Source organism: Dermacentor andersoni, chromosome 3, assembly GCF_023375885.2.
Source record: "Dermacentor andersoni chromosome 3, qqDerAnde1_hic_scaffold, whole genome shotgun sequence".
NCBI lineage: Eukaryota > Metazoa > Arthropoda > Arachnida > Ixodida > Ixodidae > Dermacentor > Dermacentor andersoni.
In genome coordinates this window covers 160,505,638-160,526,979 of record NC_092816.1, presented here as the reverse complement: position 1 = coordinate 160,526,979, position 21,342 = coordinate 160,505,638, and the positions used below count along the sequence as shown (strand labels likewise).

The 21,342-nt window shown below is 46.0% G+C and overlaps 1 protein-coding gene across 1 annotated transcript; it reads left to right on the top strand.

Annotated features, from left to right (window-relative positions):
• The first annotated feature begins 4,824 nt into the window (after positions 1-4,824).
• Positions 4,825-15,051, top strand: LOC129383092 (uncharacterized). Its single transcript, XM_072286948.1, has 6 exons — positions 4,825-4,862; positions 9,138-9,267; positions 10,737-10,880; positions 11,917-12,224; positions 12,309-12,454; positions 14,900-15,051. Exons 1-6 carry the CDS (start codon positions 4,825-4,827, stop codon positions 15,049-15,051), a joined length of 918 nt encoding a protein of 305 aa, XP_072143049.1.
• Positions 15,052-21,342: the final 6,291 nt, after the last annotated feature.

The window sequence follows — 21,342 nt, the reverse complement described above, 5'->3', positions numbered from 1 at the left end:
GTATCCTATGCAGCCGTCGGCCCATCGTTTTTGGAATCCGATGTACTGCATCCGGAAACAAGTATCTTTACGGCCGAGGCCTACGCACTACTCTCTGCTGTAAAGCACATAAGAAAATCGAAACTTCCAAAAGCAGCGATCTATACAGACTCTCTCAGCGTCGTGAAGGCCTTAATGTCACTCAGCAAACATAAAAATCCCGTATTCAATGAACTGTATTCGGTATTGTGTAAAGCGTACTCATCTAACCAGAACATCATAATATGCTGGGTACCTGGCCATAGAGGTATCGAGGGCAATGTACTGGCTGATAAAATGGCCACATCACTCACATCACTAAACACTTCTTCTGCAGTTGCTGTCCCGTTCACAGATCTGAAGCCTTTCTTGCGTAAGAAACTGCGACAACACTGGCAACGCATGTGGAACGCAGAAATAAACAATAAACTGCACGTTATAAAGCCACAGCTAGGTTTTTGGCCCTTCCCATCCAAATCACGGCGAACAGATGTCCTATTCTGCCGCCTCAGAATAGGGCACACATTTGGTACACACAATTTTCTTCTTACTGGAAACGAACCGCCAACCTGTGGTCGATGTGGTGAGAGGCTGACCGTCCTCCACGTCCTCTTGGAGTGTCGCGAAGCCGAACCTGAAAGAAAAGCATTTTCCTCTTGCATATCGTCATTGCATACCTCTTCACCCAGCAATGTTTCTTGGTAAGGAACCGCTTTTCAACACCAAGGCAGTTCTCGACTTCTTAAAGGATGTAGTTCTACACGTTATAAGCCCAATAAATTCGTAGAGCATCCTCGCTCCAGAGGATGCCGCTGCGATAATTGTTCTGAATAGCACATGCCTCCAGGCCCTTGTGTTTTCAAGGGCCATATGGAGGCAGTAGTGCTCTAGCATTTCTTATAATCTGCTATATTTTACCTATCGTATCATTCTTTTTAAATGCATCTAAATGCTCATAGTACAAGTCATACGTCATCGCCATAATTTTATTATACAGATTTTACGCACTTTATTGCGTATATTTTAAGGCCCCTTTACAGCCACGCCACACCAACCCCATAGTATACATAAGTACATTGCAAACCCATTAGCACAGACATGGCGCTCTTTGGCCATACCTGGCCCTTGCGCCAAAAAACCCCCATACATCATCATCATCCCATCGAAGTGGAAGGAGGCTATTGTGATCCCTATATTGAAGCATGGTAAAGACACTTCATTGCTCAATAGCTACCGTCCCATAGCGCTTACAAGCTGCCTCTGTAAGCTTTTCGAAAAAATGATCAATCGCCGTCTGATACATCTCCTAGAGTCTAGTAAAATGCTTGACCCATTTCAATGCGGTTTTAGGGAAGGGCGATCTACAACCGACCATCTCGTGCGCATCGAAGCGAGCATTCGCGATGCCTTCGTACACAAACAATTTTTCTTATCTGTATTTCTGGATATGGAAAAAGCGTACGACACAACCTGGCGGTACGGTATCCTGCGCGACCTTTCGGTGCTGGGCATCCGCGGTAATATGTTAACTATCATAGAGAGCTACCTAGCGAACCGTACATTTCGGGTTAAAATAGGTCCTGCACTGTCGCGTATATTTATACAGGAAACTGGGGTACCCCAGGGTGGAGTACTAAGCTGCACGCTCTTTCTCGTAAAGATGAACACGCTTCGGGCATCATTACCACCAGCTATTTTTTATTCCGTCTACGTAGACGATATACAAATAGGTTTCAAATCCTGCAATCTCACAGTCTGCGAGAGACAGGTACAGCAGGCCCTAAACAAGGTGTCCATGTGGGCAGATCAAAATGGATTTAAAATCAACCCCCACAAAAGTTCCTGTGTTCTCTTCACAAGAAAGAGAGGCCTGGTCCCAGACCCTTGTGTAGAACTGGGCGGACAACAAATTCCTTTTAACAAAGAGCACAAATTTCTAGGTGTTATACTTGACTCCAAGCTTACATTCATTTCACACATAAAATGTCTAAAAACAAAATGTCTAAAAACAATGAACCTACTTAAAATCCTATCCCACACTTCATGGGGTAGTGACAGGAGGTGCCTGTTGAATCTTTACAAGAGCCTAGTTAGATCACGGTTAGATTACGGTGCCGTAGTATATCACTCTGCTGCTCCTAGCGCGCTAAAAATTTTAGACCCCGTTCATCATCTGGGTATCCGCCTCGCCACTGGCGCATTTAGAACAAGCCCTGTTGAAAGTCTATATGCAGAGTCAGACGAATGGTCACTACATTTTCAGAGAACGTACATAAGCTTTACCTATTTTCTCAATGTGCGCTCCAATAAAGAACATCCGTGTTTCAAAACTGTTAATGACTTAACCTGTCAAACACTTTTTAATAATAAACCCTCCATGAGACTTCCTTTCTCACTGCGTGCAAGAGAACTTAGCACGGAAATGGATGTCCCTGTTCTTGAACATCGCCTAATGCCTCCAACTAAGCTATTACCGCCCTGGGAGTGGCAGGTGATAGACTGTGACGTATCCTTTGCAGAGGTCACAAAACACGCACCTGATATCGAAATCGCTATGCATTTCCGCGAACTTCAATCGAAGTACAACTGCTCTGAATTCTATACAGACGCGTCTAAATCACATGCTGGTGTATCTTATGCTGCTGTTGGTCCCTCTCTTTCTATATCTGACTTACTGAACCCGCAAACAAGTATCTTCACTGCAGAAGCTTATGCAGTACTGTCTGCAGTAAGACATATACAGAAATTAAAACTCGACAGAGCAATTGTATACACAGACTCGCTAAGTCTCGTAAAGGCGTTAATTTCATTACAAAAGCCTAAAAATCCTGTATTCATTGAACTTTACTCCCTCTTATGCAGTATTTATATATCACATATACATATAGTAATATGCTGGGTACCTGGCCATAGAGGTATCGAGGGTAATGTACTGGCTGATAGAATGGCCACATCACTCACATCACTAAACACTTCTTCTGCAGCTGCTGTCCCGGTCACAGATCTGAGGCCTTTCTTGCGTAAGAAACTGCGACAACACTGGCAACGCATGTGGAACGCAGAAATAAACAATAAACTGCACATTATAAAGCCACAGCTAGGTTTTTGGCCCTCGCCATCAAAATCACGGCGAACAGATGTCCTATTCTGCCGCCTCAGAATAGGGCACACATTTGGTACACACAATTTTCTTCTTACTGGAAACGAACCGCCAACCTGTGGTCGATGTGGTGAGAGGCTGACCGTCCTCCACGTCCTCTTGGAGTGTCGCGAAGCCGAACCTGAAAGAAAGAAGCATTTTCCTCTAGCATATCGTTATTGCATACCTCTTCACCCAGCTATGTTTCTTGGCAAAGAACCATTTTTCAACACCAAAGTAGTCCTCAATTTTTTAAATGAGGTTGTCCTACATGTTATGAGCCCAATAAATTCGTAGCGCATCCTCTCTCCAGAGGATGCCGCTGTGATAGTTGTTTTATATAGCACATGCCTCCAGGCCCTTGTGTCTCAAGGGCTCTAACGAGGCCATGATGCTCTAGTTAATTTTAGAAACCTATGCATTTCTTTATATCATATCATTATTTTGCAATGCACCTTAATGCACATAGTACACGTCATTTGTCATCGCCATAATTTTATTACACGTACATTTTACGCACTTTACAGTGACTATATTTTAGGCCCCTTTACAGCCACGTCACCTCAACTTCACAGAATTCATAACTCCACTGCGAAATCACTAACACTTGCATGGCGCTCTTTGGCCATACCTGGCCCTTGCGCCACTAAAAACCACACATTCATTCATTCATTGAATTCATTCAGCCTCTTGTGGTCATTCATTAAGGTTATCTGTCCTGTAACGATAGCACAGTTCAGGCGGAATCACAAGCTTGAAGTACAGGGTACAGCGTTGCAGCACGTTCTTGCAGAACTATGAGTCTTCATAGATTCGAAGAACTATACAATCCTTCAATGTCCAAACTACAACATCACTGTACTTGACCTCGCACACGTAAACCTGCATTTGGACCTGATAATAGTAACTGTGATCAGAACATGACTTTGTTGTCTACAGTCTGAAGACATGATGAATTGGACTCTGCATAACTTCTGACAGGCTCTTCTCTACTCTTGTATGGGCACTTCACCTCCACCACCCCTCGACCGCAGCAATCGCAGCTGACCGCACCATCGGGGGCTGCAGCCAGGAATGGATTTTCGGTACGGATGTGAAGTCCAGCCTGATTATATTGAAAATTAATGTGCACATTTTCGATGCAGCTGTGTAAGTTTTGGCGGCTTTCTGCTCATTATCCTTTCCCCATGCAGTCTGTGGGCTGGAGAACTGCACATCTTCAGGGTAGCATAACCTCTTCAGCAGGGACAGCGAGGGGTCTTTAGTAGATGTTGTACACACAGCCTTTGCGTTTGATGCTGTGATGCGGCCAGCTCTGAAGGCGAACCACTTGGTACTTCTTGCCTACTCTCTGGTCTTTTCTATCAACTCAGTGACCTGCAACGAGACAGTTAAGATATGCGGTTATGTAGTTCACAGACAAGTCCGAAGACTGCAATGTGCTCAAAATGTCAAGGTCATTTAAAAAGAGCAAAATCAGTGAACAGTTTTAACTGGCATTTTCAGGGCAGTACTACTGCAGAACACCACCTACAGTAAGAACAGGAAACATGCTAATTGTAGGTGCTGTACCTCATGCTCAATTGACAGGCCTCCAGCAAGGGCAGAACATTTCTCTTATCTCGTTCCATGTGCGCGGAACATCCTCCTCTTGCAAATTCGTGAGAATGGCACTGGGGAACTTCATCGCCACGGGAACAAAGTGGTAAGCAAAATATGGCTGCAAAGACAGGAGTGCTGGCCTGCTTCTGCTGTTGTGACAAGCTGCCAGAAATGCTGCCCACTCTTCTTCTGTCGCCTCGCTAACAGCCCTTCTTTGTCTCTTCTTACGAAGAGGCTGTTCCCCATCCATGAGCCTTTTTTTCATAGTTGAAGAGGAGAAATTCACATTCGAAACCCTTTTCGGCTAGACGGATCGCACTGTTGGTGGCAGCCACGCATTTACTTTGTCCGTACATGCTTGCCCATCCATACTCTTCACAACTGCATCTATGTAAAAAAGCGCTGCTGCAATGTGAGAGCAGGCTTCTCCGAGGCCTGCCTTGCAACTACGGTGCGCAGCTTGCACTTCACCATCCTCCTTGATGACAAGCCAAGGTGTCAGCGGCTTGTTATTGACTGATTGGGAATGTCGGACCTGCCTAAATAACAAAGCTGCTTAATGCCAAAAAACGCTGCATAATGCTCCACGAGGTTGGGAGAGGCTTCAGAAGTGTAAAGCAAGATAATGAAATATGCCACAGCAAAACACACAAAGCCCTTTAGGAAAAAAAAAAGCTAGAACATTCTTTTTTACACAAGTTTACCTTTTTCTTTAAGATGCCAGAGTTTTTTTTTGTTTCACTCTGCATCCGACAATGAGGCAGTCAAGTAAAGCGGACCAGGAATGAGATCTGAACTCCTTGAACACTTCCAGCATTTCTGCATTAAAGTATGTAATGTAAAAATGGCCAAAAGCAAGGTATCGCACGATGAACACAGGATTAAAATTAGGCGCATTGCTGCCTTGCGCCACACTTGAACCCACTTGCACTCGGACATCTGAAGCATTTTGGTCGAGTGTGGAAACAGTAATCTGAGCATAAACTTAACTGATAAATGTCGTGCTCTACACGTGCTGCGTTAGCGAACCACATGAAATGAAAACGCATGCCTCAGCGGCACTTTTTCACAAGCTTCAAACACTCGCAGCCGCGCGTAATCTGCACCAAGAACACACATTGCCGAACTACTGTCAACCCCTGTGTACACGGTCGTTCCTTCTTAGCTAGAATACGAGAGCTCGTGGCTGTAATTTTCAGAAGCCCAGTGCGTCCTACACGGCCGCTCATCACAGCAATGCCGTACAGGCATAAAGAGACCCGAAGCTCGTGCTTCTCTTCGTCTTCCACTTAGTTGTGCGTCTCCGATGGACGCACTGGCCCTCTGAAGAATGCGGCCACATGCTCGCGTGTTCTAGGTAAGAGTGGACGACCGTGTACGTTCCTTTCTGCGCATCATTAAAGCATTTCGCCAGCGTGCACAAACACGTCTGCGAATCTCACCTGGCAAACGATGACGACGCGGCCGTCAGATAGCGCCTTCAGGAACGGCTGCCGGACCCAACCGCTGGTTAGATAATTATGGGCCTCCATTGCCTTGTATGCCTTGAACTGCTCCCTTGCTACGAAGCTTGCTGCATGAACAAGGTAGTTTTTTATGTCCGTTAAGTCGACGCGCGGGTAGAGATCGGCATCGCGCCGAACTTCTTCACCTCGGAGATCAAGTGGGTCGACGCCGTCGCAAAGGCGCAGCTTATGCAGGTAGCGAAATCTGTTTCCTCGGACAGCTCGCGTGCGTAGGCACTTAAACGCATCTTGGCAGAATTCACAGCGCCGCTCACATGTATTATGCGGGAGACACATGGTGCGATTTTCCGTGCGATCGGTCGTACGGCGCGTCGCGTGCGTCTTGCCGCTTGCGGCGATTCGAGACACATGGTACGAATAGCTTTGCCGTGCGTTAAGTCACTGAACTCCGCCCACATTTTTACTCTTTCATTGTTGCTTGACAAATTTCGGTGTTCGCCGTGTTGACGTCAGAAACAAGACTAATAAACTCGTGTATTTTTATGTCGAACACAAGAATTATGGTTTCTTCTTTTGCATTATAGTCTAATATGTCATGGTTCGCCAAAATAAATAATAGTTTGTGAATGCGACATAACTATGCCCTAAAGTTGGACGGATTCACATAGAAGTGCTGGCAACTGCGGTCTAGTCGCAGCACGCGCGGGCCCCATGCTTGGCGAGTAGTGTTGGTGTGTTCGTTTCTTGAACGTGCGATTCTCGCAATGCTGCACCTCGACCGCCGCAGAAGACTGCTTCTTCTTAAAAAGAAGGTTCTTCTGATTCAGAAGAAGAGGAAAGAAAAACGAAAGTGGTGGGTGCGGCCGTCATGGAGAGACCGGCACACGGAAAGCGAATATTTTACGACGGTGAGTAGCGTTCTGAAGGAAAACTATTTTTCGCATTGCACTTTTAATAAATAAATTGTACAACGCGATGGTGACTGAATAGCTAAATGCCATCACTGCTGCATGCCTGGGAAATGTTACTTTATTGTTGAGGATGTGACCTTGACATTAAGGAAGCTTCAGCACTGGACCAATTAGGATTTCCCTAGCAAGATACTTGTAAAATGCAGAAATGCTCCCGGGAAACAGCCGCTTGACCGATTCGACTAAAGTTGCGTTTGAAAGGCAACGTGAAATTCTAAAAGACAGAGGAAGCACAATTTCGATGTAGGACATCATACTTGGAAAAATTGGCAAGTATGACAAACTTAGACACGATGTTTACAAATCGCAACGCTACAGCAAAAACAGATGTCAGAACGCTCTAACCTGTAACAGTACAGCTTACGCAAAATTCTTACGATGCTTACGGGTGTTTCGCAAAAGTCCTACAAATTAGCAGTATTGTTTGATGGTGGTGCATATATAATACGTTGCTTTTGTACATTTGAGATGTTCACGTGCATTTAATACGTTGTCATAGCTTTATATATTGCTAAATTACAGATTAAAACTTAGGACTAGTCTTTCTGTCCAAGTTGGGAATTTTCAAGACTATTTGTAGAGAGATTGATGACCGGAGTAAGAAAACTTAGTAAATTAGTGCATTTCTCATTTTACAACAGACCTCATAAAGTTCTGTGCACTCTGTCTAGAAAAACGTTTTCTCCATTTTCATGTAACCACAATAGCTCCTGAGCTAAAGATATATCTTGAAGCACTGTTTCGTTAACACAACTTGCTGTAATCACTAAAGAGACACCGAATGCGCATCTCTTCCTCAGATGCAAAGGATGCGTAATGGCGACATTGAATACTTTAAGAAGTATTACCGTATGACCCCGCATCAGTTCGATTTTCTGCTGAGCCTCTTGAAGGAAGACCTCCAGAGAAAGCACGTCGTCAGAGAGCCAATACTCCCTGCTGAACGACTGGCCATGACACTAAGGTAATGTATACCACATTTGTGTAAGGTGTTGCATTTGTAATAAAAGCTTTGTCACTTTGCCACTGCAATTTTCATTCAGTTAAATTATCGGAACGTCTATTTGCAAGTACTAAAAGGAAAAAAAAAGTAATGCATTGACAGGCTAGATGGTGGTTATGAGTAATAAATTTTAGTACAAGCAGGACAACAATGAGAGGATACAGGACAAGGCACTACCGTCAACTAACTTATGTCAGACCGTTGCTCATAAAAGAAACCTAAGGAGCAGGCACGGAGGAACCATCATGATGGGCAGATGAAATCATACGAATTATTCAAAAGAATCGTGTTGTGCGGAGCGTGACAGACGCAACAAAAACGGGCACACATTCATGTCATCCCGTTGGTTGTGTGACACAATTGTATGAAGCAACAGAGCGATGAATTGGGCTGGTTGGTGCACATTCATTGTTATTGCGCTATGAGCAGCACACACTAATGGGGACAAATGGCGACTGACTCTGACCGAAGACGCAAACTGACACAATTAGAGCTATCATTTGCACAATGTGCGCATGGTGTCATTAGAGCTGATTCTAGACTACGTATCAAGGTTGTGTAGCCATGTATCACAAAGAATTAAGAAATCTTTGCGGAAAGAAACATTCCAAGTTTGTAAAATGTACTGTTGGTATACTTTATAAAATTCACTTTACATGTGACAAAGCGTCCATGGGCCAGACTGGCCACTGTATGTATGACAGAGCACGAGCGGCCTCTACCAACAGAAACTGCAATTAGCACAAGACGGCAATATGTGCATGTGTCAAGCTGTTTTCTAAGAGACCGTGATATTGAAAAGGAGCCAAGACACCACTGCCTGAGAATTGTCAGAAACGAATTTAAGAGGCTTCTTTTAAATTTTGTTCTTAAGCAATAACAATTTTGAAATTGTCCGCTACAAGCTTTTAAAGTTGCCATTCTCACCCCTGTTGCAGGTACCTATCGTCTGGTGATGTCATGCAAGATATCGCCCTTTCGTTCAGAGTGGGGATATCAATGGCACGCATGGCTGTCCGGGTCACATGCCGGGCACTATGGAGCAGACTGCAGCCGCTCTACATGCCGGTTGGTATTCTCTGTTAAATCTGTTGCAGGCAATCACTTCCAATGTTCAAGCCCTAGTTGTACTTACAAAAAAGGCAATTCGACCTTGTGGTCGTAACAAACCTAGACAAGCTGAGGAAGGCAGTAAAGAAATGCGATGGAGACAAACTTTAGGCATTTATTTCTGGAAACACAAACCGGACTGTACGCTTGGAACATTAGTACTCATTGAAAAGGTTGAAGAGGGGACATGGCAAAGAACTGTTGAAAGACACCTACAGTGCAAGGTGAACACTTTTTCAGGATGACCCTTTCAACATCAGCAGTTTCGTGACTCTGGTAGACGAAGTCTAACAAGAATTGTCAGAAGCCATGGTAGCCTTTTCCATTGACATAAAGGACGGTTCTACTCAATTCTCAATATGAACATGTCGCAGTTAGAGACTTGTTGCGAAATCTGGTGAACTGCCCTTCTAGGCGACCTGTAGTGTAAGTGTAGAAGCCTTTTAAAGTCGCTAGGCAAGTATTTGTCTTCAACACTCATTGGTAAGGTTTATGGACACAAAAAGGGAGTTTGCATCGGGTCATGTATAGCACCACTGCTTCGCAATCTTTCTAGCAAACTTTGACAGCAAGCTTAAACAAAAATTAGACGAGCACATGCTTAGGATATTTAGGTACGCTGATGTTTTTCTGATTACGTCCCCCATGTTTCCCAAATGTGTTGCTGCCTTTTCAGTCTAACTATTCAAAGCTATTCAAGAGAGGAATTGTTAAATTGTTTTCAAAGCTCATTAGGTAAGAGTTGCTCACACAATATTATGACACTTTCGATCACTGCAACCTCTGCCGGGAGCTGGTTATCCCCAGGCACTGCAAAAAGCAGTGTTCGAGGCACAACCGAATTACTCTTTTTTTCTACACTCCCTAACCTGCCAAAAAGATTGTCAAATGTGAGGAATAGTAGAAGTGAGGTCGTCATTTCAGATCGTGCATCATGTCACTAGTAGAATTTCAGTGGAAATGTTTAACAATGCGTAGGAAACTGCCGATAAGATCGATCAATTCCTGTAAGCGTGGTAAAGAAAGGGTTAACTCATTATAGACTGGGGGCACAACTTTCTTGGGAAGTTTCACGCTCTATTACATTAAGTGAGTTCGTGGGTGCCCCTGTGACACAAGTATTACAACACTGAAAACATAGCTTTATTCACTGCAATTACTGTTTTAGGTGAAGCAATCGTGATGCTGATTCTTAAGAGTGCTGTAAATTGGGCCACATAATACACTCACCAGAAGCTGTGGCTTTAAGGTATTGCATTGTTAGCTTGTGCAACATGCCCACAAGAGCATTCCGTATTGTGTTATCAGTCACCTGACACACCTGGTGAATCTGAAAATGGCATTTCTCAGCTTGCAGTACACTGACAAACTACTACCATTCGCTGTAAAAACTGCTTCATGTTCCTTTTTTTTTTTGTCGCATACAGAAACCCGAGACTGCCACCTGGCTGAAGATTGCGGAGGGCTTTGGGCATACCTGGCAGTTTCCAAACTGCCTTGGAGCTGTTGACGGCAAGCATGTGCACATCAAGTGCCCTGCCAAATCAGGAAGCATGTACTTCAACTACAAGGTGAGTATAGTTTTGCAATATACAACAGGTAACCTGAAGCAATGGGTCAGGCCAGTTGGTTTGCAACGAAAAAAAGAAGCTTGTGGGATTAACTAGTCTGCAACTGCTTATCTTCTGCTTTGAAAAACAACACCAGGAACACAACAGGGAAGGAACCAGCTTGCAATGTGCAAGGAATGCTTTAAATAAAGCTTAGATAAGGTGTAAATGTAGAAATCGGAAAGAAGTGTCAGAAAAAAATCCAACCTTTCTTCCTCAAAGGCCATGAGTACTAGTACTTCCACTAATCTCCGTGCTCATTTTTTTCTTGAGGAAGTTTCTACATCCTTTAGCACATTCCACACGCACAATACCAGAGACCCGTAGCTCCTCACTACCCAAACGAACAGTTACAGATAACACACAGCTATTTGACTTGGCATGCTTCATTCCTCTTTTCTTTTTCTTGTACTGTCTGGGCTTCTGCCGACAGTGGCTCTGATTTGTAATGTGTAGGTGCTTACAATGCCTCCTTTACTATATATGCCTGCCGCGTGAGCCGTGAAGCTGGTTCCTGCCCCTCCCCTCTTTACTCTTCCCCACCCGGGTCGGCTGCGAGCACTAGCTGTGGTGGCCGCTGCAAACCTAAATCACACAGCCCTGCCTCTGAGATTTTAACGGCGTCTTTTGCAATCCCAGAGGCTGTACTCATGGTCTCTCGTCAAGCCGTTGGTCGAGCGCATGCCAGCCTAGTAATTGTCACTTCCTCCGCAACAGAAAGTGGGTCGGCTGCGAGTGCCGTCTCTCCGCGACCACCCTGAACTACGGGAACCTCTGCTCCAATGGGAAGACTAGCGACGCGACAGGCATCTAGTAAAGGAGGCATTGGTGCTTAGCTCAGTGCTTGAATGGTGACAATACAGGGAGCAGTTTCTGACTGCATGAGCTGGTTGTACACTTGTTGGTGTGTTATGCTGCTACTTGCTTTGTAAATATATTCTTGTGCATGCTCTCCGCAACATTCTGGTACACTCTTGTGATTACTTGTTTATTGCAGGGCACTTATTCCATTGTGCTTCTTGCTGTGGTTGACAGCAACTACAAGTTCGTTGTTGTTGACGTGGGTGCATACGGCAAGCAGAGCGACGGGGGAGTGCTCGAGCAGTCCATATTCGGGCAGTTACTGGACAAAGGCAAGCTGCAGCTTCTCCGGGACCTTCCACTACCGAACACAGCCCTGCCAGCTCCTTGTGTATTTATTGGGGATGAGGCCTTCCAGCTGAGAACTGATATTTTGAGGCCATACCCAGGTCGAGGATTGGAGGCCAGCAAAAGGGTATTCAATTACCGCCTCAGCAGAGCAAGGCAAGTTGAAATGCTTACCACGCTGCTTTGTAAGAACTGAAGGCTCATTATTTACCGCGAACCTTCTTTTTGTGCGTCATGCAGAAGGTGTGTCGAGAATGCTTTTGGAATCCTGGTGACCCGGTGGAGGATCCTTGGAAGACCAATGGGGGAAAGCCCAGAAAATGCTGAGCAGGTGGTGAAGGCACTGTGCATGCTTCACAACTTCCTGATGGATGCGCGCACAGGGAGTGATGACTTTTATTGCTGGCCCGGTTATGCGGATTCAGTAAGCTCATTGGGTCAACGGCAGAGCGGCCAGTGGCGGCAATTACTTGTACAACCACCCATGCAGGTAGCCCGCACCAGGGCACACAACTTCAGTCACATGGCACGATATGTCAGGGACATATACTTGCAGTACTTCAACAGTACTGCAGGGCGTGTGTCCTGGCAAGACGCCGTGATCTGAAGTTGCAGTCTTGGTATCGTCGTACCTTTGTAAAAGTGAGTGGTCTTTGTTGAGCTTTTGTGCATCAAAATGCCAAGGCCTTTAGTAGCCACAGATAAATTGTCTGCCAAGTCCTCTGTTTTTTTTCCAAGGAAGTAGAACGTGATAGCAACCGTCCTTGTTAGTTATAGCTTTCTCGAACTGTTGTAGTGTCAGTTCACTGTCTATCATGCGATGCTGCACAGATCGCGATGTCTATTTTTCTGGACAACTTTTGGCGTTTTCAGAAGCGCATATGCTGGCACTGTTCCTCGGCACTGAAGTTAATCGAAGTACCCCAGAAGACTTTGTAACTTTCTCTGCTTTCGTCATCCGAAGCACTGAGTCAGTCTCTGCTTGAACCGTTGATACCACTGTGGATGCTGTCGTTGGCTTGCCAAGCTCGTGAAATTTAAGCGCCAAATCTGACAGCAAGACTCACAAGAGAGTCCCGTAACATGGAACAATAAGTGGGTGTAGGCTTATGCCAAGAGCTTTGACTGAGACTTGGTCATAGAGATGTCGAAGTTGCCTGACATTCAAAGATGACGAGACTGGCCTCGGATCTCAAAGGCTTCTAATGTGCTCTTGAACAATTACACTTTCATCTCCAAAACATTTCATGAGAATATCTATGGGGTCCTGATAGCACTCTTCGGTTGCTTGGAGTACAGATATGGCCGAAGTGGCTGCTCCACTGAGTAGTACAACCACCCATGCCAGGTAAACCACCCATGCCACTCAGGTAAATAAAATTGTCAATAGTGCTGAGCTCTTCCTTAATGTTCAGGGGCGTCTGTTGTGGTACAGCATGCAGATATTCTAGTCCTGCAGGCAAAGTGCCCATTGGGCAAAATGGCCCGAGGTATTCTTCAAGAACAGCCAGCGTAGTGCAAGGTGGTCTGTAACTACATCAAATAGATGGCCATACAAATAAGGCCGGAACTTAGAGCTTGGATGATGGCCAGGCATTTTTTTTCTGTCACAGGGTAATTTGTCTCACCTTTCGTAAGCGTATGACTTACATAAGCCACAACATATTCAGGAAACCCTTGTTTGCGCTGGGCAAGAACACTGCCAAGGCCAGCACCACTGGCGTCTGTGTCGACCTCTGCAGGGGCTGATAAGTCGTGACGGCGAAAAAAGATGTTGGCAAAAGACAAAGCCTTGTGAAGGCCTCGTCTCTCTCGGACGATCACGAAGTAAGGAGCCCGTTGCTGCTAAGTCGTTGGTTCACCACTGCAAAGGTGGAGCCTCTCTAAGTTTCCAAGTAGGCTTGTGATGTCTTCGGTGGTTGATACCGATTGGCTGACTCCCAGCAGTTCCAAGGAGCTTGGCTTCCCATCAGGACAACCTTCACTTTTGCGTCGCTCAATTTCAGCAAGTTTCCATGTCCCTATGTGGCTTGTGTCAGCGGTGCACTGCGATTCTTGAAGTTGGCGCAATTCAGAGAACACAACATTACGAAGCTCGTCAACGTGTAGTTTGTGAAAGCGCCAAGTTGTGGATAGAAGCAGAACACGGGCTACGCGCTCAAACAGTTAATCAAAAGTTCCCACTTCTGCCCAGGGTACCAAGGCAGAATCATGCCACAGCATGTCCGAAGTACTTGTGCCACCCTTGATCTCATCCGCAACATCGCTTTGCAAAACCGAGTCAGTGGGTTCCTTGCTTTGCTTACGGTGCTTCTTGAAAGGTGCGGTGTTGTCATGCTTCTCAGCTGGCCTCTTTCACCGTTTTTTTTTCTCTTTCGACTGATAGCTTGGGCAGTCTGGAAATATAGTGGGCACTGTATATCTGGAGAGGGGTGCTTTCCGGGTTGTGCAAAGCAAGACATTACCACTATAGACAGCTTCCCAGGTTTTGTTCACCAAATGTGCCTCGAAGTATCGTTTGCAGAGATGGTCGGTAGATTGCAGTGTATGGTATGGTATTCCTCCATACCCAAAGCCGCTCTTCTTTCTGCACAGAGTACGAAAGTTTTCCGGCACACAACTTGTGCCCTGCCGTGCATCGTGGGGCGAAACACTTTTTCTCCATCGCTTCTATGGTTGCTCGCACCTCATAAATTCACACGGTCAAGGAAAATTGTCAAGGATTGCGAATAGTTTCCCAAAACAGGAACAAAGACATTTCGATGTCAAACATGGCCTCATGGTAGAGCACACTGAAGTGGCACCCCACAGATTTACGCCTACTGGTATAGGGAAGGTGAACTTGGAACAACTTTTCAACGTGGCTGCTCCGCTGCACCTTTGGGCCGACCTGTCATCTTCGTACACCATGGTCAGGGGCTATATGATGCTGGCAAAATTGCGTATGAAGCGTCTGAAGAACACAATATCATCATCAAGCTAGCAGAAGCACGTGCGCCACTTCAAGCCGTGCAGAACTGTGTCCATTGTGCACTCAAAAGTGGCGGGCGCATTACATAATCCAAAATGCATTGCATTAAATTCATATAAGCCGTCGGGTGTGACAAAAGCTGTCTTCAGCAGATCGGCGCCTGCCATTGGTACTTGCCAATACCTTGAGTGCAAAGCGAGAGATGAAAAGAATTCTGCACCTTGTAGACTGTCAGTCACATCTATGTGCAGGAGAAGGTGGACGTCCTTGCAAGTGATCTTGTTGAGGTGCTGGTAGTCCACACAGAACCGCATGGAACCATCTTCATAACATGGACGATGGAGGATGACCATGGACTCCTAGATCAAATTACCTCGCGGCAAAGCATGTCACTAACTTGTTCATTGATTACACGACGTTCTGCAGGAGATGCACGATACAGACGTTGCCGCAGTGGTAGTTTTTTGAGCCAGTGTCGGTACAGTGTGTAACACTTCACGTCCGGCTCAGGGAACAGTGCCCAACATCGAAAGAACAAAATTCTTCTAAGAGGCACAAAAGCTACAAATGCTGGACCAGTGTAAGGCCATCGACAATACAAGGACCAAACATACCACTGGGCGATGTCAGATGTAAAACTGCACTGAGGGCAGTGTAACTAGCCGAGTAATTGTCGTCGGGCATGTCCATAACTTGTACGTCGTTGAGTACTTCTACATTGGCATAAGACATTCCCTGCGGAGCCCCATAATATGGTATGGGAATGGCTTGCAAATTAAAATGGTACTGTAGCCCTGTGTGATGGCCACTGCCGCAAAACGTAGCAGCAGACCTTTCCGAGTTGTCAAGTGGATAAGTGGAGACGGTAGTGCAAGAGCATCTGAAATTCTGCTGCAGTACATGGACATGACCATTGATGCATTAGGAGGAACGTAGGTGGTGGCGTCTTGGACGAGTAGTTTCCTCGAAAGTGAAGATTTCTCAGTGAGCAGTAAATCTAACAGTGGCGAGAGTTCTGTTTTGGCCTGTGCACAATGCCGTCGGCTAATGGCATTGTGGCGTGAGAGCAAATCCCAGCCAAGGATGTCATGAGAGCACGGGGGAAGGATGAATTCTATGTTGTATAGAATGTTGTCAATAACAAGCAGTGCAAGCCGCGAAGGAGTTAATGTGCTGAGTACTAACTTTGCAGAGGGACAGCCCAGAAAGGGGCACCGTAACTTTCTGAAGTAAGCTACAAAGCTTAGTGTCCATAACACATACGGCGGCTCCTGTTTCCACAAGTGCATATGCGCGAGTTGCGAACATCAACAAAACAAAAATGTTTGAGGGTCTGCATTGAGGACTCACATTTCAACGGTGCTTCAGCCCTTGCCTCTACGACTGTGACAATTAGTTTTATTCCTCCTGAGTTAGGGGTTGAGGCCGAATTGGTGACAGTGAATGGCAGGTAGTTGGCATTGGGCACAGTGTCGGCGACATTGCCAACGGGGAGTCGTAACATAGATGGTTGGCTGGCTTGTCACTGGTGGTGCGGCGCTACGCTGCTGCCTACTGCTGCACATGGTTACAAAAGTGTGCAAAATGACTGGCGTAGCCGCACGCAAAGCATATTGGTCAGTTGTCGGGAGTACACCACCGGTCTTTGCTGGGGCAGGTCCCATCCATGCCAGAGGATGCATAGTACGAGGCAGCTGCTTATGACTGCGTGGCAGGCTGCAATCGGGACCTAGCCACGACGTTGCTATAATGGAGAGGCATACCTGGAGATACAGGTTGGGTCGTTGCAACGACTTCAGCATAGCCGAGTGGTGCATTTACCGCGACCTGTTGGGGCGTCGGAACAACTACAGCGTAGCTTAGTGGTACAGCCGCAGGAAGATGTTGGCGCTGGTCCGGCAAGATCTCGGCAATTTCTTGCTCGATTGCGTGATGGAGCGGAAACATAAGATTTGAGGTAGGCTGTTTTATGTGCAGCGGCTGAGCGATGGTCATCAAAGAAAGCTGGCGTGCAACTTCCTGACAAACGCTTTCATTTCTGCTAGCAGAGCTGATTGATCGGAGGTGGTAGCCAAACCAGCAATGTGTTCATTGCACAATGAAGGGCAACGTGTCAATGAGCGCTGCCTGTGGAGCTCCTCGTAGCTTTGGCTTAGAGTGATGATGTTAGTCACGGACTAAGGATTCTTTGCAAGTAGCGTTGAAAGTATCATCCTCTATTTCTTTCATGACACTTCAGGTTTTGTTGGACTCCACCATTGCTGCTGCGACTCTCTTGCAGAAGTCCAGGACATCTGCAATGTAGCTGATAAATGATTCACCCGGCTGCTGTGCACATTCTTCCAAACGCGACCTTCGATGCAGATTGCGCACAGCAAGGCGGCCAAACACAGCCACTACACAGGTGTTGGACAAGGACCGCATTAAAAAATCGGTCTCATGGTTGTGTCAAAGACTGGCCACAACCGCAAGATAGAACTGAGCACGTTGCTCAGTTTGGTGGGATTGCCCCATTTGTTGTGGGCACTTACCGTCTCGTATGACATCGGCCAGTTCTCCACGCCAGTGTCTTCCATGCCGCTGAAAATGGTAAAGTCCCTGTGGTGAGGCACACCAGCGCACGACCGACTGAGGAGGCGCTTTCTGGGATACGTCTTCAGGCATGGCTGAGCGTACGGTACGGGATCAAAGTTCCAGGATTGATTTTGTAAGCCAAAGCACTCGCCATCTCTTGTAAAGGTGTTTATCACCAGTGTTTGGGCCGACCGTCATAGTAGGGCACGGACTCGGCATGGGCGGTGTTCCTCGAGCAGAGCATTGGAGGTTGACCCACTAGAAAGTGCTGGAGAGGATGGCCCACTACAGCGTTCTTCACCACACTGTAGATTAAGTGTGCAATTTAAATTTGACAGCGCTTTCTTTAGAGAAGAAAATAACGTAGTTTTGAGACATGGAGAGGCAAACTATAGTTGGTACCAACTACAAGTTTACAACTCTGGAATGCAACACTTGTGCTATATGTTGCCGTGCTATATGTTGCCAAGTCTTCTAAATCACGAATTCTATCAATTTCAATTCGTTTTTGTGCTTCAAGCAAGTTTCACGTGAAAGTTAACGCGAGAGCATAATTTCATATACATGATGTCTCCATTGTATTTGCTACATTGTTTAATGATGTAATCTGATGAAATTTCTAATAAAGCTGTGTTTCCGTGAACCCTTGTAACGGGCAGCGGGCTCGTCAAGCTGCCAAATGGCAGCTTTTATTCACTGCTACAGTTTTTCAAATAGTTGAAATAAATGCATTGATGAATGGAAAGGACTAGGGCTGTGAATACTGAAATGCATAAAATTGTAAATACTGCAAGCACAGCAGCCTGTCATGCTTTGCTGGCAAACGAAAGCATGCAATGAAATCTGACAAAGTGTGAAATGATCTCGCAACAAGTTGGCCAGCAGCGACCTGAACCAGTGGAAAGTTTTGAAATGTTGCCTCTTCTCAGTTCTATTGCACCATTGAGAAATGCAAAAACAAAAGTAAGGTGGGTCTGAAGGTTGCAGTTGTAGAAAGGCACTTTCCAGTCGCATCAAACATTTTAAATGCCTAAAATGCTCTCTGCGTACGTACCAGACATGTGCAGCTTTCTGCCGCAGTCCATTTTTTTTAGTGTCCTTTTTCTGACGATTTAGTTCCCAAAGCTGTTTATCCCACACTTCTACTTTGGAAAGGCATTGATAGGAAAGTTGCTCATGCTTTCTGTGGGAAAATGCAAGTCGCCATTCTACAGAGGCCAATCACTACATTGATCACGAAGTGCCACAACCATCTGTGGAAATTGTGAATTGTTATCGCTGCTGTGTGGCTGCAGTAATTATTGACAGTCAACGCGAGATGAATTTAGGCGTAATTTTTCTTTATGTCACATACAAATACAAATGCTCTTTATTTCACATACATGCTCTTTATTTCAATTACAAATACAAAGGCTTTAAAAGTTCTTTCAACGGGCTACATAGCCTCTTCTCCTTGAGGTGGCTTGAGTGGCACCAAGCTGGTTGGTACAATTCCTGCCTCATAATGGTTCAGGATGTCCAGCATGTGTATCTTACACAAACCCAAAAGATGGTCAGGCACCTTGCTCATCTGACCATTAAGGGATAATAAAAAGTGTTCATTGTTCGATATCTTTGTGTGTAGCTCTTTGTTTATGTCATCAAGAAGTCTGTCTGTGTCATCTTTCTTGCGTTTAGTTTTTGGTGTTTTTTCGAGAGAAGAGGTTGGTGAATTGTGTAAAAAGGCAGTAGAAACATCTTGTGGAGAAGGCAAAGAAGGAAAAGATTGTGAAGAGGAAGAATGAGCTACAGAGCCTGAAAGATAAGAGGTAGAAGGGGCATAATTAATAGTGTTTGTTTGTGTGGTGTCTGTGTCGGTGTGATGTCCGTGAACCATGGGCAGAAGTATTTGTGAAGGGCTTTCCGAACATTGGCTGAGAATTTCTTGAGCAGAATCTTCATCAAAGTCGAGGTTGGTTGTCGTTCTGCAAAAGAACACTTTAAATTTCACTTTGTTGCTTTGCAATTTGTGCGTTGAGTGAACAACTGTTTGATACATAATGCCTTTTTGACATATGGACTTGTTTTCGCCAGGGCAACAGCTGAACAGAAATTGTGATGGTACCTGTACTGCCCTTTTATGGCAATGCAAGGCACTAGACGGAAGCATTGCATAATTAAGGAGTACTAGAGACATACGTGAAATTCTTGGGAACCCCGCAGGGGCGTCTGCGGAAGCAGGCGTTTGGTGTGTTGCGACACCACGGACCCGAGCACACGAGGGCTGGACCCTCCCGCGTGTAGCCGTGCGCGGCTTAGCCGTGTCTGGGGAAAGGGGGATCCTGGAGCTTGAGCTGATGCTGGGTGTTTGGACCGTTAAGGCCCCCCGGCGGAGGCAACACACCTCTTTGGCCTCTGCTTCACATAGACGGCACCCCCGGGCTGACCCACCCGGGGGAAATCGGCAGTCGCCTTTTCCTGTCTCTCTCTTCGCACATCTTCGTCTTTCCCTCTCACTTTTAGTCTTTCCTGTCTTCTTTTTCTTCTGATAACTTCCAACATTCCTGGCGGCGAGGGTTAACCTGGTGTGCTATGACCTACCTTGGTTATAACATATGTGGTTATAGCGACGATGTACAGTTGGCATGGTAGGTTTGCTTCACCGCATACCCTGCCGTGTCCCCTTGTTGGGCTCGGTGGTGGGTGACTGGCATCGTCGCTGAATACTCAACACATTTCATGGGCACTTCCAACCCCTTCTGTACCGATCGTCCCCCTAAAAGGGGGCGCACCGATGCTACGTTTCAGTTTTTTTTAAAAGGCATTCAGACTTTCCCGAAATTTCATGTTGTCCACAGTGACAAACCTGACAAGAAAGCAAGAACAATTTCACCATTCGTTGTCGCGAAGCATCTCGCAGAGACCATTGGAGGCGGCTATAAAATCACCAAGCTGGCCAGTGGGGACCTATTACTAGAACTAAAAGACAAAGCACAACACGACAAGCTAACAAACCTTGTACAACTTGCAGATATCCCTGTCAGTGTGACAGCACACCGAACCATGAATACGGCCAAAGGCGTAATCTCTGACATAGACTTGATGGACTTGACCGACGAAGAACTCCTGGAAGGATGGAAGGATGAAAACGTAATAAGTGTACAAAGAATAAAGATTAGACGTGACAACAAGGAACTGCCAACTAAGCACCTGATTATTACCTTTGGCTCTAGCACGTTACCAGAGACATTAGAGACTGGATATACCAAAATCAGAGTACGACCGTACATCCCAAACCCTCGACGTTGTTTTAAATGCCAGAGGTTTGGTCATGCTTCCCAGAGCTGCCGAGGGCGGCTAACATGCGCGAAATGTGGCACCAATGACCACTCTGCAGATGACTGCAAGGCTGAGCCCCGTTGTAGCAATTGTAATGGTGGTCACCCAGCATATTTCCGATCATGCTCAGTCTGGAAGAAAGAAAAAGAAATAATTACAATAAAGGTAAAAGAAAACATAACTTTCAGAGAAGCAAGACAACGCATCTCACCAACATTTGCACAGAGCACATCTTTCGCCGAAGTGGTACGTCGGGGGGCAGTACCACAACGGCACTTGGCGGACGCCAGCGCCACGCATAGCGAGCGTGCTGCAACGCCACCCGCCCCCACGGTGGGAGCAGCGAAGGCTGCCCTACCTCTCCCGAATATGTCCACAGTGGAGGCCTCTACTGGTGCTGGCACCAGTCAG

Coding starts and splice junctions, on each gene's coding strand:
- LOC129383092 (XM_072286948.1), top strand. CDS start 4,825: ATGGCACTGGGGAACTTCATCGCCACGGGAACAAAGTG. Junction 10,881..11,916: donor GCATGTACTTCAACTACAAG/GTGAGTATAGTT, acceptor TGTTTATTGCAG/GGCACTTATTCCATTGTGCT. Junction 12,225..12,308: donor TACCGCCTCAGCAGAGCAAG/GCAAGTTGAAAT, acceptor TGCGTCATGCAG/AAGGTGTGTCGAGAATGCTT.